Raw genomic sequence first — 26,293 nt, forward strand, 5'->3', positions numbered from 1 at the left:
TAAAAATAATTTTGATTAAAAACTGAAGGTGTTGACGTCCGGTTTACTACAAAACAGCATAAAAGATTATCTGAGCAATAAAAATTTATTTGACAACTGAGTCAGACCAATTTTCTATGGGAAATCCAGCAAAAATGAAAACTGGGCAGGGGGTGCATTTCAGAAATAAATCTGTTTTTGCTCAACTACAGCTGACAGCAGGCAATTAATATTTAAATTAACAAATGGCAACTCTTACGACATCATAATCAATTCCAATTTGAGACAGCCCCACTATATGATTCCTTTCCCTGAAGCGATCATGCTCCAAGTGGGTGGCTCTGCACTGCCCTTCACCTTCTCTGCTCCCACCTCTTCCTCATATGTCTGAAATACCTGGTATTAGTATGCTTAACCTCAGCCCTTAAAGTGGTACTACTCAAAATAAACACATCAAGAAGAAAAAAGAGATTAAATCAAGAGGAGATAGGCCTGTTCCACGGTAATCAGCTTCCCTTATATTTTCAGGGTGAAATTATTAATACACATAAAAATTTTCTACAATGAGAAAAAGTAGGTGAGAGCACAATCAGTCTGTATGTGCTAACAGATTGCAATGATGGCATGTGTGCACAGAATTAACTTTCCCAGGTCTTAGATTTGACATCCTTGGCACTCCCAGGCTTCTACACTAGCAGAAAGCAAGCATGCCGTTCAAAACCATCTCAGAATATCTGTGATGTGACTCCTTATGAAATGGCCAAAAGCCAGCAGCTAAAGGGTTCAAGTAGAGCAGAGGCTTTGTGATCCATAAATTACAGTCCTCCTGAGAGCTGCTTCTATCTCACACCGAATGTCCATGCAGTTTTGGAGAAATACATTATTTCTTCATTTAATTTGCCTTTCTGAATAATGATATTATAGGCCAGTTGGTTAAAACAGTATTGAGCTAGTTATCCCTTGATATAATTTTCTGAAAAGCCTACTTAACCTACTTACAAACAGAGAGAGAGAGAGAAACTACTAACTGAAAAAAATAACTAAAATAGCATATGAATTTTGAACAGTCAACTCTCAGTTGTTCACCATAACAACAGAAAGGTACTTCTAGACATCAAAGGACTCAGGCATGCCCACGGGTCCTTTCTAAAAGTACTGGCCAAAGAAGTGCTCCAGCTGACAGAAAAATTCAATGTTAAAAACTTAAGAATAAGGAAATACATTAACCTGTTCAATAAAACTAGCAAATCTTAGTGTTTAAAAGTAATTGTTATCAAGCTAGAAATAAAACCAGATGCAAATATAAAAATAACATTAAATGATAAGTTCATTATAAATGAACAATTTACTTATAATCACCTAGATTGAAAATCTCATTTTATTCCAATAAAAATTGGTGAGTATGGAGAAAATAAGTAAAAATTCAATAAATTTCTCGGCATTTTCAAAGCAGTATCACTACATACCATTTGATATTTACATTGATAGAAACATAATTCAATAAAAAACGTAATGGTAATCTCTAGTGAAATAAAAATGGGATGTACTTTAAAAGACCATAAGTTAAAAGACCATTCTGCCAAAGTTAAAAAGCAAATGATAAACAAGTAGGGCAGAAATTGCAACATATTTTGCCAACTGAAGAATTATTATCCTTAATATATGAAGAGTTATTATGAAATAATAATAGAGTGGGAAATAGACATTCTCACTATACTTCTACTGGGAGGGAACATAAGTTAAAAAAAAAAAAGGAAACTTTCTGAGAAAATGTTGCCAGTAGATATCAAGAGCTTTAAGCTTTTTTTTCATTTATTTTTTTCAAAAAAGTTCCACATGTAGAAACTTATCCCAGACAAATATTCAGAGTCAGCCTCAAAGGTTTTTAAACATGTATGTTCATAACAATGTTATAGACAATGATGTAGAACTGAAAACAAAATGCTCTGTAGAGGAATGATTCAACTATGGCATTACATACAACATAGCCATTCAAATCATACTTTCTAAACCTACTCAGCATCAGGATAAAATGCTTAAGATAGAAAAAGAAAAGTAAAATACAAGATAATATTATACTATGATCCCAACTTACAAGGAATTCTTTTCTTATATACTAGTAAATGCATAATAAATCAAATAAAAAAGAATTACATCAGAATTTCAACAACAGTTATATCTGGCTAGAGAGATTGTAAGTGACTTTATTTTATATATATATGTATATATATATATGTGTGTATATATTTTTTTAATTTATATTTCCACATTATAACCTAAACATGCATTATTCTTACACAGGTTTTAAAAAAGGTTAAAAAAGTATTAAATAATGAGTGGAAATTTATCAATATTGATCAGACCTGGAAATGGTTATACCTATACATCTTTGTTTGGAAATAATGATTTTTCAGCTCTAAGAGCTATAAAAGGTATTGATTTAATCTTTCCTAATAACTATGGGTTCTGGCCTACCTAGCTTTGTAAATCAGATTGGCTAATAGAATCAAGACTTTAGAGCCAGTCCCATTTCTGATCAGTTTGATAACAACACATGTTCAAGTGCCCCATGCAGGGAGCTTTCATGAAGTCAGGGTTTTCTAAAAAAGAACAATGAGCAAAACAGCCTGGGACCGTCTAATTCAAACTGACCACTAACGGAAAAAAACTGGTGTTTCTTAATGCCTGTCAACGAGTCAACAGGATTACTGGGAGGCTGAAAATATCCTATATAATAAAAGGCTAACATGTAAATTGTCCCCTCGGGAGTTCCACTGACCGGGAGTTCGACTGCTCGCTATAACATACACTGACCACCAGGGGGCAGAGCGGAATGAAAGAAGGCCCCAGCCAGCAGCTGGCAGTTGGAGGAAAGAAGTCCCCAATTGGCCATGATCACCTGCCAGTGCCAGGGACCCTACCCATGCACGAATTTCATGCACCAGGCCTCTAGTTATAAAATATTAGTTATAGGTGGCCACTTTACCACAGTCTTCTTAACTTGGCGTTCAACTTTCCTTTCCAATTTTGAAAAGTAACGGCTAGATTTACAGGCGCAAGCCACGTTCAGGCTCTGTCCCCCGTGCCTTACATTCAGGGTGTCCCCAAAAATGTATACACACACTTTTGTATACATTTAAGGCAATGTTTATTAAAATATATTTCATTTTCAAAATTGAGCTATCAGTTGTTAAAGTGTGTATACACCGTGTATCTTTTCTGTTCTTCGCAATAGCTCTGTGGTGTGTATTATCAGCCCCCAAATCAGGGGTGGGGAACCTTTTTTTCTGCCAAGGGCCATTTGGATATTTATAACATCATTCACGGGCCATAAAAAAATTATCAACTTAAAAATTAGCCTGCTCTATTTGGTCAAACATTTAATTAACTCACCCCTAATGCCTTGGCAGGGCCAGACCAAATGATGTTGAGGGCTTTACATGGCCCACGGGCCAGATGTTCCCCACCCCTGCCCCAAATGGAATTTTCTTAAAGAATCTACCTGCATTTGCCAAAGAGTACAAGGCGAGTGGGGATTCAAATTGCCCTAATCCCACTAACTGGAGTTGCTTTGATGGCCAAATGATCCTCCCATGAAATATACATAACCTGGGCTCATCCCTTTTATCTCTGTTCCCTATTTCTTTGTTCTTCTTCTTCTTTTTACTTATTTACTAAGCATTGTGCAGCAGTTACTGACATCAGTAAAAATATTTTGTTGCTGTTATCTGAGCTCACATCAAAGTGACTTTGATTCGATATGTTTTCATCCTAACGGTTTCAAGTCAAATACTAAGACCTGGACTAACAGTACTGGCAAACATTAAATCGTACTTAGGACAGGAGTCTCTCCATAAACACTAGGAATTAACTGCATGTGTTTATAATATTAAATCAAATTAATTTCTTTTAATAAAATAGGCTTGTCAAGTTAGGCAACTGTTCTTATTTCAGCTGAAGAAGACATAATTACTGTATTATAATCATTATATTAGGACTTGATTTATTACTAGAACTTAAATTCTGTTCCCTATTTCTAAATACAATGCCTTCTTCCAGGCTCCAGTCCAGGCGTCCTGCAAGGCCTGGCTACCGATGCCTTCCAAATACCCAGAGAAGGATTAGGGACAAGTCCTTTCATGCTTCCAAAATAGCTTAAGCATATCTCTATCTGCATACCTAATAGATTTAAAAATTATTAGCTGTTCATGTACCTGTCCTTTTCACAGGGCCGGTTTCCCCTGGTAAAGAAGCGGCCCAATGCTCCCCCAGGTGATTCATTTCGGGAGGTAATTTTAGTAAGCCAGATGATTGCAAACAAATGACTCTGAAGCATCTCTTCCCACTGCGTGTTGTCAGGAACCGGGTTTTGAAGTGTAATGAGTGTAATTGATTATAAGTGCGTGCTTCCTTGGAGACGACGCAGTGGTGACCGTCACTGCTTGCAACGCCTGCCAACGGGGAGGATTTAAATGTCGAGCCTCTGAATGGACTGTGAGAGGCTATTGGTAAAATATGGAAGAGGCACGGGCTCCTTCCAGAGCTCAGGGTGCAACATTTGTCCTGAATTGATAAGGGCCCAATGGTGCCTTAAAAGTGCCGTAAATATAAACCTATTGCCCCGCCTGAAATGAGCAGCCACCTGGGTAGGGTTTTGTGAGTAAGTCACAGTAGTTGTCCTTGGAATAACTCCAACTCCAAGTGAGGTCTCTTCTCTCCCTCCCTGGAAGCAGCTCCCCCATGTACAAGGAACCGGGATGGCCAGCACATGCTCAGTGCAACCCCTCCACTCTTCTCCCCTGCTGTGTAGACACTGGGTGGGTGAAAGTATGGCATGTTGTGTTTGGGGGTGAAACCCTCCTTGCCTACAGTGAGGGTCGCTCAGGGCTGGTGGGTGTGGGTGATGAGCACAGGCCTTCATTAAACTCCCTTTCTTCCTTTGAAAGAAACGCTATAGTGATGTCCTCTCCTCCCCCCCCCCCCCCCCCCCCAGGAGCTTCGATGATAAGGATGTCTATTGCTCATCTCTGCACCTTTGGCACAGAACTTGGCATGACAGTCAAGGTCATGCTATAGAGAGGCCTGGAGGTCTGCGTCATCCTATCATGCATAGAGTTTTAAATGAAATGAGGATCAAAAGAGGGTGGATACTTTTTCACAAATTGGTATTATGGGGATGTAAAGTTAGCATAAGGAACAGAGTCAATAATATTGTAACCATGTGTGGAGCCAGGCGGATACTAGACCTATTGAGGGATCACTCTGTAAGTTATATAAATGTCTAACCACTATGCTGTCCACCTGAAACTAATATAAAATAATATTTAATGTCAACTGTAATTGAAAAATAAAATTTTAAAAAAGGGTAAATGCTAACATTCAGCCACTTGAATCTCTATCCTGAGTTTCCATTTCCTTTGCGACACCTATAAATGAGGGTTGGCAAGACTTGTGTATGAGTGGGTGCTGGGTGGTTTGGACCAACCTCCTGGAAGATTCCCCAATAGAAGGTTACCTTTGGGCACCTTGGCCCTCCACCGCTCCCGATTGATGTGCACGACCTCAGTCCAAGTGGCTTTAAAACTCTTGTACTCGACAGGGATGACGGAATTGTTGACTGGGGCGCTTCCTTCTGAGCCTGCGCTCTTGGAACCGGATCGCTTTGCATCTGCTGAACTGAGGCTGTTCAAACTGGAGGGGGGGAAATCACACACAAGAAATGAATTAGGCAAGATGGATCAGAAGAGGAGGGTTCGGTGTTTGGGAAATGTATGGCCGTGAACAGGCTCAAACGAGGAGTGGTTAGCAATCATCAAGTTATTGCTGTGAAATTCCTGGGTCCTGAGGTTTGTAATTCTCATTTTCCACTTGTGACAGATGGGAAATTCCGTATTTTCAGCAGAAAAAGAAAATCAATATTTCAGCCTCCTGAGTAGCGACAGTCCCTATGTTTTGCTGTTGTTCTTGATCGGTATCCTCTTTATCAACATGACTAGAATCCCCTATGTGATCTTTCTGTCCTCGATTTTCTGCAACCAAGTAGTTTGAACTTGAACTTCAACTTGGTTCCACAGTTTATCCACCTGCTTCCTCACTGACCACTATTCCAAGTCACTCAGCCACTTAGTCCTATTTCTCCCCAGCCATGCCTCCCCCTGCACCTGGGTGCCTCTGATCGCTGGATCCCCGAGGCCAGGGCAAGGTGATTTCCTCATGTTCCTGGGGGAAGGAGGAGAGCAGTCATGCAAGAGGCCTTTTTTTTTATATCAATATTACTTTATGCTTTAAACATGAGATACTTCGCAAACTTAGAAAGTGCCATCCTTCTGGGTAACTTTAAAGAAAAGTATCACACACTCCCAGGCGCCTAAGCAGTGACTGGCATGAATGCCAACCCACTGGATGACTCCCGAGGCTGACTACGTAAGCAGAGTACATTTGAGCCCAGTGTCTGCAGAGCTGTGGGGCTGTGGGACTCGGACAGGGGCCTTCAGTCCTCCTTGTTTGCAGCCTTGGCTGGGTCCATCCGCCTTGAGTGTCCCTAGGGTCCCACTGTCCTAACATTCTTCTTGCCTTCCCATCTCACTGTTGGCTCCTCCTCTTGCTCTTTTCTGCTCTTTTGTCTTTTCATTCCATTTCTTCCCTTTCTCCTGCATAACAAAGCCCAAGATTTTGCATGGACAGGAGAAGGGGTAGGAATACTACTAATAAAGGCTAAGTGTTAGCTCAATTGTAGCTGGCGCTTCCTCTGTGCTGGACCTTGTTATCAGGGCTTTACAGAGATTGAACCACTCGGTTAATCCTCCTTGTAACCTCTGAGTATTAGAATCCACATTTTCTCAGATGAGGAAACTGAGGCACCTTGTCTTCGAATGCACAGCTAATAAGTAAGGGGATCAGGATGCTTAAACCTGCCGTGAGCAAAGGCACCAAAGAGAGAGAATGAGCGGCAGAGAGATGCTCTACTGGGCACCTGCCAATCATCATTTAGACCATGGTCACTCCCTTCCAGGCCAGCCCGGAGAGTGCAAATAGTATAACTTCAACTCCTCTGAGAAAAGGAAAAGGCAGACAACTCTCTTATAGGATGGAGGGAGGGCAAGCATCATTCTGAAACACACCCCCATCCCTTCCAAAGGAAGAGTTCTACCCTCAGGGACAGGCCAACCTGACCCCAGCCTTCGAGCTTCTCCACTGACCTTGAACGCCGCTGTCCTGTCCCGCCTGTTTGGGAGGTCTCCTCAATTAGCGGATTCACGATCTTTTCAGTCATGTCCGTGAGCACCGTGAAGGTGGGCTCCACGATGAAATCGATAAAACCTGCGGAGAGACAGCGATGCCCAGGGAAACTGCATTCTCGCGGGGGCCTTTCGGTACTTCCCCCCGAAACTGACGAGTGCTAGCTCTTAAACTTGCCTACACATGAGCCCCAGATCAGATCGGGGTTTCATTCACTTAATATATTCCTTGATTTGAATATCTTGAGTCAGCAGTTTCTCCCACAGAATTTTCCTGACTTTTTTAGTAGATTGTTCCAATCAAGTGCTTAAAAATATGAATTCAACATTCCCAATGCAACAAATGCTGTGACAGGCCCTGCATAAAAGACTAAGGGTGTGACATACCCTGCCTGCCTTCAGTTTATAGGAGACATTAAATGAACACAAACATGACCCCTAGAATACAAGGAAAGAAACCAAGGAGGAGCCCAAAGCAGGGCCCCAGATTTAGCCCATCAATGTATATGTGCTTAAGCTTTACCTAAAATGCTTTAGATATGCCCTCACTTCCGACAGGGAAGTACAAAGCGCATGCTATCTTTCTACGATCCATAATTTGGGCCTGATTTTCTCTCTCAACATGTCTCTCGCTTCATTCTATTCTCTACCCACTACTCCAGCCATATGGAACTGTTTGTAATTCCCTGGTCTTCCTAGACTGTTTTAAATTTCCCTGCTTAGTATATGCTCATCCCTTGTCTGAAATGCCCTCCCAGCTGCCCCTAGCACACCTGTTTTGCATAGCTCCATTTGCCTACTTATCTCTTAGGACCCAACTCAAATGTCACCCCTTGACAACTCTTTCTGGGCCTAACGGCTCGCACACTCTGTTTTGCCCCTGATTACATGAAGTACAAAACTACCTAAACACTGTGACACTCTAATGGATTTTGTTTTCATAACATCTCGCCCACCACCAAATATTGGTTCCATGTCTTTGAGAGCAGGTACCATGTATAATTTGTCTTTGTTTTTTTAACATCTATTATAATGCCTAGCAGTGTCCTAAACCTAAAACATTATTATGAAAAAAAAAAAAAATGAGTACTCAAAACACAAGTAGAAAAAAATCAAATCCTTATTGAATTTATTTTTTGAATGATTTCAGATTCTTTTCAGCTGGAGGGCACTGTGGCATTTAATTTAGTGACACTGGGGCTCTCATAGCCAAGGATTTTTATAATGCACATACATTATGGTTAGTAGCAGTGCAAGCAAAAGTTATCCTTACCACAGAGAAAAGGTGCTCAAAAGTTTTTAGGAAGGCGGGAAGGAAGAAAGGAAGAAAGGGAGGAAGGAAGGGAGGAAGGAAAAAGGAAGGAAAGAAGAAGAAAGGAAGGACGGGAGGGAAGGAGGAGGAAGGGAGGAAGGAAGGGAGGGAGGGAGAGAGGAAGGAAGGAAAGAAAAGGAAGGAAGGAAGGAAGGAAGGAAGGAAGGAAGGAAGGAAGGAAGGAAGGAAGGAAGGGAGGGTGAGAGGGAGGGAGGGAGGGGATTAGAAAGAGCCATTCCCGGAAGCAGGGTCCTGCAGGAGTGGGGCGTCCTGCAGACATCCCTGAGGAAAGTGGCATGAGACTTCCACGGCTGCAGGAAAAATGGGCTTCCTGCCACTGACTCCTTCATCACCTTGGAAAGTTGAGGCCCCTTTTCTCTTGGCAGGGAATGATGGAGACAGCGATGTCACCATCTACTCTTCCCAAGAAACAGCCCATTTTGGGGAGAAGGGTGGGGAGAGCAGTTCCATCAACCCACCAAGCTGCAGCCAGGAGCAGAGCCCAGCAGAATGGAGCCTCTGCCCTCACATCCGGACACCCCTCTCAGGTCTTTCCTTCTCTCCAAAGCCTGGCAAACACGTACCTACTTGCGACTGAGCAACCATGGTCGACTTCCGGTCACACAGAGGAGAAAAAGGCAGCCCCAACTCTGCTTCTCTGTCCCCCTAGAATCACAGGAGGCCACGGTTAATTAAGAGCAGTAGGCCACGCCACCCAGATTTCATGCAAGTTCAGCTGCCACGAAGGCCAGTGGCCTTTATTTTCATTATTACCATTACATTAGGTACCAAGTCCTTATGGGGCTTGCTTCTCTGCATAAGAGACACCAAGAGATCGGAGGCTGCTGGGCTCCATCCTTCCCCCCCACTGCAGAGGCGCCCACTGTGGCACAGAAGGCCTCACTGGGCACCACGGAAAGCGAAGCATCCTGTGGCCTGGGGCCAACACGGCACTCAAAGCCACCACCTGTTTTCCAATTGTCTTATGTTGACACCTGAGGCCTTTCTTGAGCCAGTGACTCCCTCCCAGCTGTGGGCAGTGTTCAAGACACAAATTCAGTCCAGCAGGTGCTGCTCAGTGGATGAGCATCGACCTGTGAACTGGTAGGTCACAGTTTGATTCCCAGTCAGGGCACATGCTCAGGTTTTGGGCTCGATCCCCAGTGGCAGGCGTGCAGGAGGCAGCCAATCAATGATTCTCTCTCATCATTGATGTTTCTCTCTCCCCCTCTCCCTTCTCTGAAATCAATAAAAATATATTTTTTAAAGAAGAAAAATTCCAACTGGCTAATGTGAATTTCCTCTCCTTTGCTACCTAAAACCACACAAAACTGGTGCGCGTGCTTCTGGGTTCTCAGCCACAGGCCCCAGACCGTAATGAAAAGTGGACTGAGTAAGCAGAGCAGTAAATAATTGCTTGTGTTTGTAGCATTAGGTAATAATAAAACATGATTCACAGTCCCACCAAAAAGCACCGCTGTAATGAGCAGGTGCCATGGAAAGTCTAAGGAATGATGATGGTTTTTAAATCCTGAACCAGAAGTTCATCTCTTCAGTCACACACCCGAGGAAAGGGAGCATGTCACCATAACAACGGTGACCACGCTGTGTTCATCCATTTTATTATGAAAGAATCTGCTCGGGTTAATGGCTACTGCCTTGGGCTTGACTCTGGCCTTCCTCCCACTAGCTGTGTGATCAAAGAAAGTTTACCTTCTCTCTCTATCTTTCAGTTTTTCAACCCATAAAATTTGGAATAATAGTCTCTACCTCATCAGGTGATGGTGAGGATTAAATGAGAAAATGTGTGCAAGTAAATAAAAAGAACTATAATTATTTCCCAATGGGTATCTATAATATTTAAGTCAAAATTTGAGAAACATTCAGTAACTTTGTTACATCAAATACACTGTGATTATAATAAATATCAGCAATAAATTAATAATAAATGAAGAGTAATAACAACCTGGTTCAAAAACTAGGCCTAGTTCAAAACAATGCCTTTTCTTTCCAAGGCGGTTACCAAAGAGAAAGAATGCTAGTTCACACACACATATCTATTGAACGGAAGGAAAAGGAATGGGGGTATGAGGAAGCTGAACAGCGGGGTCACCATGGGTGCTGGAGAGATCCCAGGGTCTCAGAACAGTCCTGAAGTGGCTCAGTTCCATCTGCACCCCCTCTCCCCCCATGTGGACATTCCTGGGAGACGATGCTCCTGTTTCCCAGGATGCCTTGCTGAAGGCTGCTCTCTCTCTCTCAAGTAGCATGATAAAAATTATTTATGCATATATGCATAACCCATAGACACAGACAATAGAACAGTGAAGGCCTGGGGGGATGGGGAAGAGGTCAATGGGGAAAAAGGGGGACATAATGTAATATTTTCAACAATAAAGATTTTAAAAAAAGAAACTCCTACTGGAAAAAATATTATTTACTCCTGAGCTATTTCTGCTTGAGCAGTATGAACAGAAAGAATATTTATAACATACATTGTAGTTGTGCAGGTGGTTGAGTGGCATACTTCAGCTGACACAAATAAAGCCCACTCTTCTCTCTACGAAGCAGGGACACAAGTTGTTTTGCTGGTACATTTAATGGGGGTGGTTTGGAAGAAGGGGTGGTGAATACTAACCACTTGACAAGTAAGAGGTGGGCATTTTTATTTTCAGTGTGAGAAGCTGTGTTCTTTTATAAAAAAATTTTGTTGAATTTATTGGGGTGACACTGGTTAATAAAAGTATAGAGCTTTCAGGTATACAATTCTATAATACATCATCTGTATATTGTATCGTGTTCACCACCCCAAGCTGAGTCTCCTTCCATCACCATTTACCCGCCTTTACCCTCTTCTACCTCCCCCATGCTCCTATCCCTAGCATTAGTTTGAATTTTATTACTGAAAAAGAGCATGTTAAACAGCTTATCCCATCACCTTGCCCACACCCACATCTACATAACACATACATCTTTGAGATTTAATTGAGCTGAGTACACTCAACTATTAAAAGCCCATTTTAAAATAGTGGTCATTGAATTCCCTTTGGAGGACAGACACATTTATGAATGAGGAAAAAAAGTGTGGAAAATAATATGAAAAAATATACTTCTACGGGTAAATCCAACTTGATTGATACAATATTTTATATCTATATAACTACTGGTCTTTGTGGAATTATTTATACACTTCTTTCTTTACTAAGGAGGTCAATATTTTCAACCCACGATAGACCAATTTTTTTATGATATATAAAATACCTAAATGACATCATTAATAAGGTATTTATATATGTTCCTGGTGTTCTTTGACTTCTAGCCTCCACAAGAAATAAATCTATTTTTCAAGACCCGTGAATATTCACAAAAATTGATTGTATGTGACAAATAAATCTCACAATAAAATCCAAACAATGAAAAAGTTCTTTGATCAAATGCTAGAAAGCAAAAGAACCTACCACTGGAAAATTATATAGACAAACACCTCTATCTGAAGCAACTTGGGTAAAAAATAAAATCTAAACTGAAATTACAGAATATTTAGGAAAGAATCATTGTGAACACGGTGCATAGCAGAACCTCTGAGATTCATGATAAAAAAAAAAAAATACAAACACCTAGCCTTGTGTGCTCTCATATTAAAGAGGTAGAACACAAAGAAATGAATGAAGTACTCAACTCAGGGACTTACCAAAAGAACAAAATAAATTCAAATTGAATATAAGAATTAATAAAAATGGAAACATCAAATAAGGCATTATAAAATTAAAAACAACAATGAAACAAATAGCTAACTTCATAGAGAAGAAAGGGAAAACACTAATATATGAAATGAGAAATAAAAATGAGAAAATACTCTCAGACACAGAGGAAATTCAAAGAATTACAGGGGACATCTACAAAATATAAAAGTATACAGCAATACAGCAGAAATGAACCTCAAGACTTTAACAACATGTATTTTTCAAAAAGGCAAATGTACACTTCATTAAAGTCAATATTTTATTGAAAAGCACCCTGAGGCAGTAGCTTGGATTTTGTAAAATAGGGTTATAAAACTAAAGATGTGCCCAGCCAGCATGGCTCAGTGGTTGAGCATCGATCTATGAACCAGGAGATCACAGTTTGATTCCCGGTCAGGGCACATGCCCGAGTTGTGGGCTCAATCCCCTGTGTAGGTGGGGCATGCAGGAGGCGGCCGATCAATGATTCTCTTTCATCATTGATGTTTCTATCTCTCTTTCCCTGTCCCTTCCTCTCTGAAATAAATAAAAATATATTAAAAGAAAAAAAAAACTAAAGATGTAACTTATTCTTTAGCAAAGCCTAAAAGGTCTAGTATCAATACTGAGGCTATGCCCTTATTTTGAAATATAACTCAACTTCCAAATGTAATTTTTTCAAGGATTCTAAGGTCCCTTTGAGAGTTCCCATTTGAACTGTCCAATTTAAAATCTACAGCTAAGAGTAAGGCAACACTTCTCTTATGTGGGTTACTTACAATGGCTTATGACATCTAGGGTAAAATATTAAATCAATAAAAATAATTTACTGAATCATAATTACTAAAAAAAACATTCTGTGCAGGGAGCTAATATTCCATTCCCAATAGGCAAGAAATTCAATATGGCTCTTTTCACATTGCCTCTAGCAAATTTTCATTTAATTCAAGCATATGTATATGCAAACAAGGTTTCCTTTATGGGTAAAAATGTTCAAATATTTAAGTAATTTCTCATATTCACTCTCTCACAATTAAAAAAAGAAATCAATACCTCAAACTTGTATGCGTTAGCTATGATCTAACTTCGGCTGCAGATCAAATACTATTAGCTATAGGGGTGCATTGCAAAAGCAGCATCAAAGAAAGCATACGATAAGGGAAGTGGATGTTTGGAGAAAATATTCTCACTCATATTAGAAAAATAGCCTCTGGAAAAATGGCTCAAAATTAGTCCTCGATTAAGATGAATTTGCAGAGTCATTCTCATATATGCAACAGAGCCACACCTGTACTTTTCTAGTTCCTCCCATGCCATCAGGTTCTCCTTGAGAACTACTCTGTGAGGCCAAGCAGTGACTGCAAGAGGAAACAGCTATATGCTGAATGAGGTACCTGCCACTGTATCTATATAACAATTTAGGGGTGTATGCTTATGGGTTGATATGCACCATAGACAAAATGAAGAAAATGTAGAACATTTAATGCTGGAAGGACCCTAAGAAAACATCTAGTCTAACCTTCCTTTAAGTTCCACCAACTCCTCCTACCCCCCCCAAAACAAGAAACCCAAATCACAAATAAGACCATTGAGAACTAGAGGAATAATTTGGTTAGTGACTAGGCCACAAACCATTTGGAATAAAAAAAAAACTCCAATAAAAGGCCTTCTAGACTTTAATAGGCTGTTAGCTCTAGTCCCACTTCATTTCCAGATATTGTGCACAAGTTCAGAAGAAGAACAACCCTTAGATGCCTTCTACAATTTCTCCATTTAAACTAGAAGCATAAGAATAAGAGTAATTCCCTTCCAAAAATCTGAGTAACCAGTAAAAGAGCATATCTCTTGTTACTTTAGGAGACAAAGTTGAGACCAGTGTTAAGTAATATTTTGTGGAATACCAGCTGCCTCTGAATCTATGATGTGAATCTCCCTTCTTGAATTAGTAAGAATTAACTAAATTAACAGCATTAACTTGAATTAACTCTAATTTAGGTCCCACAATCTACATGACATACTGCCTTTGTGAAAAAAAGAATGGGTACTATAATAAATCTAACTGAGAGTGACCTCACAAGGTGATCTGATCATAAATTCCTACCTGGGCAGGTCATGGTGGACAGTCACACCCCAGGCATGAAACTTCTTTAGCAAAAGGTTTATCTTTGCCTGAAGCAAGCCCTGTCCATTGTTTCTGTGCATCTAGGTTAACACCTCTTCTCAGACTCCTCAGAAGCACAACCACCCTCAAGAGAGCACATAACCTTGTTAACTATCCTGTAATTCCAATCCTCGCCTTGCTTTCTCCCACCTTCATGTAACCTTCCTTACATTCCCTTCTTAATTCCAAATGTATAAAGGAAACTGCAAAACTGTCATTCTCCAGAGCATGGGAGATTTTGCTCTTGGCAATGGTTGTCAGTTTGACTTAGAGATCTGAACGTTTCTCACATCAACACCTTCAACCTCAGGACCTCACATCTCAAAGCAGATGTTTTAATGGGAAATCTTCTTGAGAAGATATCAGTCTTTTTTAAAAAAATATTTTTTACTGATTTCAGAGAGGAAGGAAGAGAGAGATAGAAACATCAATGATGAGAGAGAATCATTGATTGGCTGCCTCCTGCACACCCCACATTAGGGATTGAGGCCACAGTCTGGGCATGTGCCCCAACTGTGACCTACTGGTTCATAGGTCGACACTCAACCACTGAGCCAAGCTGGCCAGGCGAGAAGATATCAATCTCAGTACAACACATTTATTTTCCTTTCTATCCTTCTACTTTTGTGCACCTTTAAAAACATTTTTTAAAGCAATGTACACCCATAAATATAATTTAAACAGTGGCTTCTAGTGATTTCCTGACCCCAAATTATCACACCGGGCTTTGGAATTTGACAATGTGGTTTGCCAGCTCAAAAGAAACAACACAACCAATTATAACAGTAAAAGATTAACATCTTAATCCCACAGGAGAATGCCAAACTGGTCAACATTTGGTCGACCTATTAGAAAAATACATAAACCAAAGGGCTCCTCTGATGACATTTTTACAAAATACTGCCACAAGAAACTGCTTTTTCTCTTTTCAAATAGAAATGGATAGGATAGAAATACCATAATGTTTTGAGAGTCAGAATGTAAGTAAGATTCAAATATCACATGACCAGGAGGCAAAAAAAAAAAAAAATCTGCAAACTCTGCCTCCTCAAGAAAATTACTGTGATCTCATAGCATTGCTGAAATTTGAAATTCAGAAACTATCCAATGATGAAAGCCCTGAGGGGTAGCACAAGGTACCTGTCTGAAGAATTCCTCCAGCAGTGACATCGTCCAGCGATGATGGAGCTCCCATGCCTTCGCAGGATGGCTAATGTCTGCCGTGTGCAGCATCAGGGATAATGCTTTCGGCTTTTCAATCCTGTAAACCCAAAGAACGAAGCACATGCTGATCAAGCTCTCAGAACCTTAATAAGAGTTTCTTTAAAAAGCATTAATTTTTTAATCTCTCCCGTTCTCTTGTGTCAAGCCCCACTTCAGCTGAACTGAGGGGAAAGCATGGCATCATCCTACAACTGGAATATCCACCAGCTAGGTCTCCATGTGTGTTGAGCTGGACACTTCAAAAACGGACTCAAAATGATTTCTGCAATGACTGGCTCATTCAAAGAGACAAAACTCCAAGAGTCACACACTGACTTGTGTGTGTCACCTCTGCATTGAGTAGATCTTTGATAATTTGGTTTCCTGCAGGAAAAATATTTTCAATTCTAACTGGGACAAATTATTATGGCCCCTTTTATATAGTTCAACCCTGATGAGAATCTGTGATATATGCAATTCTCATGCTTTTTCCTCCGAACATCCCCAGTTACTATGAGACTTTTCAACAAAGTTCTCTGAAGGAGGTACAATTTAAAGAAGCAACGACATGGGCCAGTTCCAGCTCAAACACCTATAAAAAAAACAAGTGACACAGACACACTCACGCTTCCGGCTGCTGCAGAGCAGTTTTCATCGCCTTGATCTGTTGGAAATGACAGGACATATCCGTGGCCATCACCATCTCAATTACCAAGGTCCGAAATTCCCTTTCAGGGACACCCCATGGAGGAAAAAAAGGTGAAAGTCAAAAATGGAAAGTGAAAATTAGTTTATTTTTTGCCACTTCCCATCCAAATCTGTTAATTAGTTGGGACATCTGTAATCTAACTTGAGCCTGAAACTGTCTCACAGGTCCCTAAGCTACTCCTGTCTCCTAATCTTCAAACTGGATAATATTGATTGATGTTTTCAAGTTCACTGATTCTTTCCTCTGTCTTCTCCAACTTGCTACTAAGCCAGTATAGTAATTTTTCAATTTAAATATTTGATTTGTCAGTTCTAAAATGTGTTTGCTCTGGTTTATATTTTCATTCCACTGGTTAAATTTTACTGTACTTTATTACATGCATATTTCCCTTTACCTTACTGAGCATAAATATAAGAACTGCTTTAAAAGTCCTAGTCTGATCATTCCAACAATAGTTCATCTGAGAGACTGCATCTATTGATTGTCTTTTCCCCTGCAAATAAGTCACATTTTCCTGTTCTTTGCATGCCATTTAGATGGTCACAGAATTTGAGTTTCCCCTTATTTTTTGACTCTCTTTTCTGGGGTTTTAACTCACTCGATAGCAGCTCTGGTTGTTCCTTCCCTGGTCTCTCTAGCCAGAAACGCAGTGAAAGTCTTTGTATAAATATAGTTTTAGCCAACTAGTGCTGTTGCCTTGACACAGACTGTCTTCAGAGTGAAGTCATAAAAATGTCACACTCCCTTCATCCTGTCACAGTCTCCAGATATTGATACCCCTTCAAAATGTTCCTAAGTTTGTGCACTCTCAAGTCAGTGGGGTTGTGTTTGTTTGTTTGTATTTGATCATAGTTTGTAGCCGTTGTGTGCAGGAGGACTGGCTTATTAGCAGATTATCCGGTCTGCTGAAAGTGGAATGCCATGTTATTCCACTTTGAAATGCAGTAAATAAATGGTAACACGTTCATCTACAAAGATCCTAAAAGGTCAAATGCACTTATTTATCCAAACAAATCTATCAGATATTAAAATTGCTTTCCTACAAAGAAACGGGAGACTAAGTGTAAGTTATCTTTGGGTTAATGGATTTCTTCAAAGCAGCATACTAGTACATCTCTCCTCACCATTCCTTTCCTGGCCTCCCTGTCTCATCCTTACCTCCAGTCATCCTTGGAGAGGTTGATCAAAATATTCATTTCCTCATCCTCTTGCAGAAGGCGATAAACTGCACTTAAGTGATGATTTTCCAATACAGACTTGTCGTTGTACAGAATAGCTGGGTCGGACCTGAACAGAAAGCCAAAAAATAATCTGGTACGTTAAACAGTTGAGACTTTTCAGGTTAACTCTTTCAAGCTAGAATACACCATCTCTTTTCCCTGTGTTTAGCAATTATCTTCGCCCTGATGCCATTTATGTCAACAAAAAAAAGCTAAAACGAACACTGTAAATGATCAATTGATATACGTAGGGTATTTTAATGTCAATATGTGAATGTAAAATGGGTGCCACCCAATCTGAGAAAACTCTGAAAACTGTTCATAAGCAAACCTCCATGATTTTTGCTGGTGGCAGCAAAGATAATTTTTTTAAATGTGGGTCAAGTCAAACTTCCTTATATTTTCTAGAACAACTTTAATGTTTTTATTAAATAAAAGAATTTATTTTATCTCTAATTCTCTGAACACATACCACCTAGCAGGTACAGCTTGCAAGTTCCTCTGGTAGTAGCTTTATCTTAAAATTGCTTATTTTTTGTTAATCCTCACCAGAGTATATTTTTCCATTGATTTTTAGAGAGTGGATGGAGGGGGAAAGAGAGAGAGAGAAACATTGATGTGAGAGAGACACATCGACTGGTTGCCTCCTGCACATGCCCCAACAGGGGCCAGAGATCGAACCTCCAACTGAGGTACATGTCCTTGACTGGAATCGAACCTGGAACCCTTCCGTCCATGGGCCCATGCTCTATCCACGGAGCCAAACCAGCCAGGGCTGATCTTAAATGTTACGATACAGAAGCCATACATAGAAAACAGAGTAAAGAATATAAGGATTATATAATAACTGTTAGTCACTTTTTCAAAGACCATTCCACAATTGAATGACAGCAAACACAGAACTGTATACTATTTTTATATCCTTAATTTAATGAAATCTGAGATTATTACAGCCTATTGGTTTCTCATCAAGGAAGCTTAGTCCCAGAGATATAAAGTGACTCCACAGAGCCCCGAAGTGGCTAAGAGTCAGGGTTGGGATGAAGGCGAGATCTCTGACAGTAGGGCCATTGTCTCCCAAGGTAACTTCCACCTGTCATTAGCCAAACTTTGAAATATACCTAACACACCTTTAAAGTGTTAGACCTAACATACCATCCAAGGACAAAGGACCTGGTCACAGACTTGGTTTTCAGAACAGGGGGCACACAGGCTGGGATGCTTTTAATAAAGTTCTGTTAGAGAAGGCCAATGTCCACACTTCACTCCAAACCACACTTAACTGAGCCCACTGGAGTTTTCCCACTCTTATGAAGATACAGCACAAAACATGCAAATCCTGAGGTGAGCCATCTGATCTGGTGCCTGCAAGGTAAGGAAGGCACTAACTGATGTGTGTTTTATGACATTAAGCTATTTCCCAACTCCTGAAATTAATCTCCCTCTGCGTTGTGACGCGTTTTGACATTGGCCTCCAGCCATGATCCAGGTACGGTTCTTCCATCCACCTCTCTCCCTTCGGCAGGTGCTACTCTCTATCCTCAGAGCAAAGCTTCCACTAAACTGCTCTGTGGAATTCCCTGTGTTTAAAGACCTTGCACCGGGACCATAAAGACTGTTTCGCAGCAGCTGAGACTGCTCTACATGAGGAGGAAGGAGGCAGAAAATGAAGCGAATGGCTTAAGTCCTTTTGTCCGCTTCCGTTCTATTGAAATTCCCCTTCTGAACACAGATCAGAGGATACTGCCATCCTTTGTGTGCCCCACAATTAAGTGCCGGGTTCATTAAATACATGTGGATGTATTTATGGACACAAACCTATCTGAACTGTGCACCTGCTCGTTCAGTGAAATCAGCAAGTATTTATTGGTATTAAAATCGCCCCTCCCCCATCTTCTTTCTCTTTGCCTTGTCACCTTTCCCCAAATTCTAACTTCTTTTTTGCTGTTGTTGTTAATCCTCGCTTGAGGATATTTTTCCATTGATTTTTTTTTTTTTTTTTTTTTTTTTTAGGGAGAGTGGGGGAGGGAAGAGACAGAGAGAGAGAAACATCGATCTGAGAGAGACACATTGATTGGTTGCCTCCCACATGAGCCCCAACCAGGGTCAGGGATAGAGCCTGCAAACAAGATATGTGCCCTTGACCAGAATTCAACCCAGGACCCTTCAGTCTGAGGGCCGATGCTCTATCCACTGAGCCAAACCAGCTAGGGCCTCGCTTCTTTTGATTCCTATATCAAGGCCCAGTTAACCCTACTGTCAGATTCTCTCTAGTTCTGCATCTTTGTCTTAAGAGAAGGTAAGTTCTGAGTCCAGGAGAGGGCAGATAAGGTTTCATTCTAAATGCTAATGACAATTGATGGTACAGCTGCCTGGGATTCTGTACTGAGAGGACTATGAAGGATAAGTCCGTAGCTAGTAAGAAAAAAATACCCAAATTGATTAGTGATGTCTGTGACAGTCTACAGGTTCAGTGTCGGGCACTTAGACCCGTATTTAATAACCCCGCAGAGGTTTGTTAGGGAGGGTGCAGAAGTTGCCCATGGTCAAAGGCCTGCATGAGACATTCACCATGGCAACTTGGTGGTCCTAGCTCCCCAAGCCTATGCCGCTGAGCAGAGCAGAGATGGAATTAGGGAGACTGGGATGAGCACCATCAGAATCCCAGAGATCAGAGGGTGAGAAGGCTAGTTATCGTTCACGTCAACAAAGACACTCCAGTCCTTGCCCATCCCCACTGGTTTAGTCTACATGGCATCTGTGCCTTTCTGCACATTGCTCCAGCTCCTATTAAAAATAGGTAACTAGGAGCTAGCATTAGAAGAAAGGAAAAGGAGATGCATATTAGATGTGAATAAAATACGAGAATTAGGAGATGACTTTACACTCTAAGTCTTGATCGAAATTCACCCAGCTGGTCTCTTGTTTAAAATTCATTTTTCCAGCCCAGCCAGTGGGTGTGGCTCAGTGGTTAGCATCAACCTATGAACCAGGAGGTCATGGTTCAATTCCCCATCAGGGCACATGCCTAGGTTGTAGGCTCAATCCCCAATATGGGGGGTGCAGGAAGCAGCCAATCAGTGATTCTCTCTCATTATTGGTGTTTCCATCTCTCTCTCTCCTTTTTCCTCTCTGAAATCAATAAAAATATATTTTAAATTTTTTTTAAATTCATTTTTCCAGAAACTCAAAATAGAGCAACCATATAAAAGAAAGGTGACTGACTCCTTGCTGGCTTATAAAACCCTCTCCCTGGCCCCTCTTGCCTCTCCTCCACACATTTCAACGTCCTCACCGGGTCTGGATGTGGAAGTTGTTGGTGGTTCCTGTGTGTTCATAGTCATGGATGGCAGCTGAGAAGATGATAGCAAAAATCTCCAGCTCCGTCAGCCAGTTCTGAAAGGGAGATTACAGAGCAATCAGATAATGTGTCTCTGACTTCAGCTTACTGACAACACACCCACATTACTGTCTTTCCACCCTGCAGCTGGTCAGCTCTTGCCAGACACATGTTTTTGGAAAGACAGAAATGGTGTTTTTCTTCTGTAAAGAGATGAGGGAACATGTGATTTGAAAACAGCATGCCTGCCCTGGCCGGTGTGGCTCAGTTGGTTGAGTGTCATCCCATGCACCAAAAGGTCACCAGTTCTATTTCAAGTCAGGGCACATGCCCAGGTTGTGGACTCGATCCCCAGGAGGGGGGTGTGCAGGAGGCAGAAAACAATGAACATGCACACATTGAAAGCCCTCATCACAAACTCTCTCAAATTCCAAAGTTCCAAAGTAGATGCAGAAAAAAATTAAAAATTTTAATATGATACCAAGCTGTAAGTGTAACAGAACACCTAATGTCTGCCCACCCGAAGGTGGACAGGTAGAGAGACAGATGGAAAGGTAACGCCTGGCCTCCCACTTTATGCGTGCTAAAGTTTGAAGACACTTGTCCCATCCACTCCACCAAAACTGGCTGTAGTTCAGTGGTCTTCAAAGTGTGTTCCCTGGACCAGCAGAGTTAGCATCACCTGTGTTTCACAAGCCACCCAGATAGTTCTGATGCAGGGCAGAGTTCGAGAAGCATTTGAAGCTCCCTTAGTGACTTCCATCTCAGAGACTCTATGGGTTCATTGATGCTTCCCACCCTTTCTGTAAACCATACCAACCAATGTCCATATGACTGAATACCCACCATTGCAAGCTGCCTTTGGTACCCTCTGCTCACTTTCGTTACTAATTGAATTGATGCTTATAAGATTCAGTGTGGCTTATTCCAAATGCTGTTTTGACCAATTGCACTGTTATAATAATTATGTAATTAAATATGACACAAGCCAATAAAATATGAACTCAGAAATAGAGTTATATCCATAGAACCTAAGCTCAAAGCGATAGACAGTCACTAAAAAATTGTCAAAATAGGTGAGAGGTCAGCAGTGTTCAGCTGGTTGGATGTTCTGGTCGAGAGCCCGCGTGGCTGAAATGAAGGTGTTAGGGTGCCTGCAATCCTTTCTGAAGCTCTGTGGGAAAGTCTGCCTCCAGGGGCATTCAAGGCATTGGCAATTCATTTCCTTCTCACGCTTTCCATTGGCTCTCTCCCTCTTCCAGCTAGCACACTCTTCTGCCACCCCTGTTGCCTTTTAAGGATTAATAACCTTCATTGTACCTCCAAAGTCCCCTTTGCAATCTAAGGAAACATACTAACAAATGTGACAACTCATAAGAAGTCAAAGGTCATGGGGGCCAAAATTCTGCTGATCATAAAGACTAATAAAATTACTTGGCACTCTTTAACTAGGATGCCATTTAGAAGTCTTGACCTTTCCCTTACGAATATGATGACATCATCTATGATCAAAAGAACAAGATGCATAGCTTCTCTCCTCTTAAAAAATAAGCAAAAGAAAATTAATGGCACCTTGGCCGACAAATGCAACGAAAGGGGCCAAGGGGTTGCTTTGGAGTTTGGACTCTTTTGGCCTAAATCAAAAGCTGACTGGAGCCTGGGGTCTGATTCCTGTCTATGCAATCAGAAACTCTTCAATCCAATTCTGTTCAAAGGTTGTCCTTTAGAAGTGAGCAAAATAAATCTGAAAGGATTAAGCGTCTGCCAGGCATGTGAGCTAAGCAGTAATGAGTGATTTACACAGATCACAATGAGTCGATGTCGAGGCCCAGGCATTGCTTTGTCAATGGGATGTTTTGGTTCCCTATGTGTCTCACACTTTATCAAACTGGAATGGTTTAAAGCATTTCCCTCCTCTTGGTTTGTAATGAAAGGTTAGAGTGGCAATGTGCTCTCCATTCATCAGATTGCTTCCCACTACTTTTGTAAGCTTGCAGTGAAAGAAGTTTGTTTTGAGCTGCATTTCGGAGAGAGAGTGGGTGGAAAGCAGTTTCTATATTTAGGAATTATTCTGAATATGGCCTGAATTGATCATAAAAATTCAATGGCAAATAAGCGCAATTAAGAACATTATGCAGTACGTCATGATCATTGGCTGCTACGATATAACATTTACGTTAATGATAACTTGCATTAGCATAAACGCTTGGGAGTTTTCCTTGAGGGCCAAAATAAAAATCTGTGTATAATTCACCTTTATATCTCCAGAGTACATACACAGTAGGAACTAACTAAATATATGTTGAATAGATAAGTCCAAAGTACATCTTCACATCATATTTCTGATACTTTATTCCGAACTGTCACAGCATTTCTACAAGATAGAGTATTTTTCACCATTTTAGAAATGAGGAAATCCTGACTCAGAGATTCAAGCAATTCATCATAGGTCACAGTCTAATAAGTAATTAAACAAGGATTTCTATCCAACTATATCTAGCTCTAAAGCCCACACTCCTCCCACTGTATCCCATTTTTAATTCAGTGAGAAATTAGACCAAGTCATTCAACATGGCCTTGCTGAAAAGATAATAAATGTGTACTGGGTTTATGGGCTAATGAATAACCATACCCACAGAATGTCTATCTCTGAAGAAGATTTCAAAGTAAAAGGGCATAGAGAGCAACCATAGAGACCTGGCTGTTTGTGTAATCCTAGAGTTCCCATCTGTACTCACAGCGACGCCTGTCTTATAGAGGAGGTAGTGCACCGTCTGTGTGACGTCCGCAGCATGCACTAAATTGTGGTAAGGATTTTTATGCTTGCTGTATCCCACTTCCAGGGCCTCCACAAATGAGACGAGTGCTGAAATGGGGATCTGAAAAAGAGTAGTAAGTTTAATGGGCTAGTGGTTTAGTAGCTTTAAGTGAGGAAAAAAACACATTACACAGGATCAGCTCAAAAACCTGTAGGGCAGAAGGGTATATGTTCATTTATTCCTCAAGCAAAGGTTTGGGTCTTTTATTTCTCAAGAAATAAATGAGCGCATACTATGCAGTGCATCTCGTTTATTTATGACAAAACATAAAGTACACCGAGATCTTAGGTCATGAAATGATTGCAAAACCAATATAAGCTGCCACCTCCAGAAAACTGTGCCCTTTAGGGAAAGTGATTGTATGTATGGACACGTTAAAAAAAAGACATCGTCTGTTATATATGGAAACAGAAACAACCTGTGTCCTTATGTCTGTTACTTGACAATGTATTATAGGTGCCTTGCAATGTGGAATAATATTTCCAATTAGCCTAGTTGCTTTTCTGTCTCAAATATGTATAAATACATCCCTTCTTTTTCTATGTGGCAGAAAGTGAAGGACAACTGCAAAATGTGGAAAATAAGGGCACCCCGATGACAGTTATTGTTTCGTTTTCGGGATCAATTCCTTGGTTTGGGGTAAATTATCAAGTTCAGGCCTGGAGGAAAAGGAAAGAGTGCATGTTCCTGGAGACTAAACATCACATCAGGAAGAAAAAATGAGAACAATTCTACTGGGATGCTTTGCGAGAGCCCATAACATGTTCTTTCTGGAGCCCAGTCTTCCACACTTCAGCTTTAAAAATTTAAACATTGCCTTGCAGATGTCAAAGATCAATTTTCATTTTGGAAAAGGAAGTCCCAAGAAACCTAGATGCTTGGGGCTGTTCATGAGCGGTCTGTGGCCCCTGAAATTCATGGAGCTTTGCTCTGCGGACAGTGTCTCAGGCATTCACTGGGTTTTCAAACAGGTTTCTGGTGCAAAATAAATTAAGGGCCACTGCCATCAAATATTTCTGGCCATGTAAGAAATACACAGTCCTTTGGAAAGTGCCAAGGCACCGTGCTGTCCAGAGAAGTCAATATTTTGCAGAGAAAAAGGCCTGCATTTTCCAGAGGCTCATCCTTAGAATGAGGGACGTCTGAGAAACATAATATGACAGATGTCAGCCGATAAATTCACAGGTTGCCTGGAGAACCCGGCCCTACCTCCAGACTCTGCGAGTGAGAGGCTGAAGGGATTGCACACTGGAAATGATTCGTGCTCTTCACTTAAGGCGGAAGAATTCATTGGGAGCATGAATGGCCGGGCAATACCAATGACCTGTCAAGATGATTAGTGAGGGTATTTGTCTGCATTTGAGTCAAGTGATGGGGAAAAAAAGTCTGCAGAGGCAGCCATCCTGCATTCTGTCTCCATTAGTGTCTCCCCGCTGATGGAGGAGAATTTACAGGAAATCAGGCTGAAATGAGACCAGTGAGCAGAGCCACGGGGAGTTCTGCTGGTGCAAGCTTTGGGTAGTACTTCCCAGGAAGGCTGAGATCAAAACATGTGGCTCCAGCCTCTCCCTGGCCAAGGAGCCCCGCCAGGCAGGGGAGTAATAAAAAGTTCCCACCACGGAGGCGTCCGTGGCAGCGACTGTCCAGACGATGTGTCACCAAGTCACCTGAGAAGTTTGGGGTCTGTATTAAAAGGATTCTCTTGGCCTCAGCCCCCAAATCATGCAAGGATAGGTAAATGTGTGGTTGTTGTTTTTTCCATTAGGCACTGACCTTGAAACGGCTGATCAGATCGTAGCGTGTGAGTAATTCATAGAAAATGAATTTCAGTGCATGGTCCCCGCTGGCTTCATTGAGAGAAAAGACATCAAAGGACCACCTGTCCACATCCTACAGGACCAGGCAGAGAGAAAGATGCATTAGTCCACAGGCTCTTCCATAGCCACCAGTTCCTCCCTGGGGAGTCGGCCTGGGATTTCACACTCACACTTTTTCCAACCTGGCAGACCTACATAGCATTTACTGATCAAATATTAAATAGTCTTATAACTAATAACAGCAGCTATAATTTATTGAGTGCCTACCATATCTAGGCATCATGACCAGTAATAAATACATAATTTATCCGGAAAACCACTCTAAGGGGTAGGTTTTATTACTCACATTTTACAGATGAGAAAACTGAGAAGTGACCTCATTTCCCTAAAGCCCCATCACAAGTAAGTGCTGGGGACACACAAACACATGGTCACCCTAAGCTCGGGCTCTGTCCATTAAGCCCTTCCACTCCCTACCCCAGCTGAATTTCAAATTTTTAATTCATTGACAACAACCTTCAGTGCTTCCCTATTCTGAACTTCTCCCCAGTCCCTTGGTGCCATCTGCAGACTTCCTCTTAGTCCACAGTTGAGGATATCAATCCACTTTAAAGTGTTCAGAAACACGCACGATATAGAATACAGAACAGCTCCAAACTGCTGGGCTGAATCCAAGGAGAAAGCCTTTATTTCATGGGTCAGAAAAATGTCACCACGTCTGGTGTCACTGACCAGGGGACTTGGTCCTCAAATCTGTAAGTCACCTTACTGAA

At 41.2% G+C, this 26,293-nt stretch overlaps 1 protein-coding gene across 7 annotated transcripts in view; it reads right to left on the reverse strand.

The window, feature by feature from the left end:
- PDE1C (phosphodiesterase 1C) overlaps window positions 1-26,293 on the reverse strand; it is a 306,148-nt gene that overhangs the window by 50,693 nt on the left and 229,162 nt on the right. For all 7 annotated transcript variants that reach the window (XM_070424539.1, XM_070424538.1, XM_070424543.1 and 4 more), the window contains 9 exons: window positions 25,477-25,593; window positions 23,623-23,763; window positions 20,840-20,940; window positions 17,483-17,611; window positions 16,242-16,343; window positions 15,553-15,673; window positions 9,114-9,195; window positions 7,179-7,299; window positions 5,495-5,670 (listed from right to left, as the gene is read on the reverse strand). In XM_070424539.1, the coding sequence (XP_070280640.1) occupies window positions 5,495-5,670; window positions 7,179-7,299; window positions 9,114-9,195; window positions 15,553-15,673; window positions 16,242-16,343; window positions 17,483-17,611; window positions 20,840-20,940; window positions 23,623-23,763; window positions 25,477-25,593 (1,090 nt within the window). The remainder of the gene's footprint in view (window positions 1-5,494; window positions 5,671-7,178; window positions 7,300-9,113; window positions 9,196-15,552; window positions 15,674-16,241; window positions 16,344-17,482; window positions 17,612-20,839; window positions 20,941-23,622; window positions 23,764-25,476; window positions 25,594-26,293) is intronic.

The sequence above is a fragment of the Myotis yumanensis genome, unplaced genomic scaffold (genome assembly GCF_028538775.1).
Source record: "Myotis yumanensis isolate MYYU_CA2020_CCGP unplaced genomic scaffold, mMyoYum1.0.hap1 SCAF_9, whole genome shotgun sequence".
Lineage (NCBI taxonomy): Eukaryota > Metazoa > Chordata > Mammalia > Chiroptera > Vespertilionidae > Myotis > Myotis yumanensis.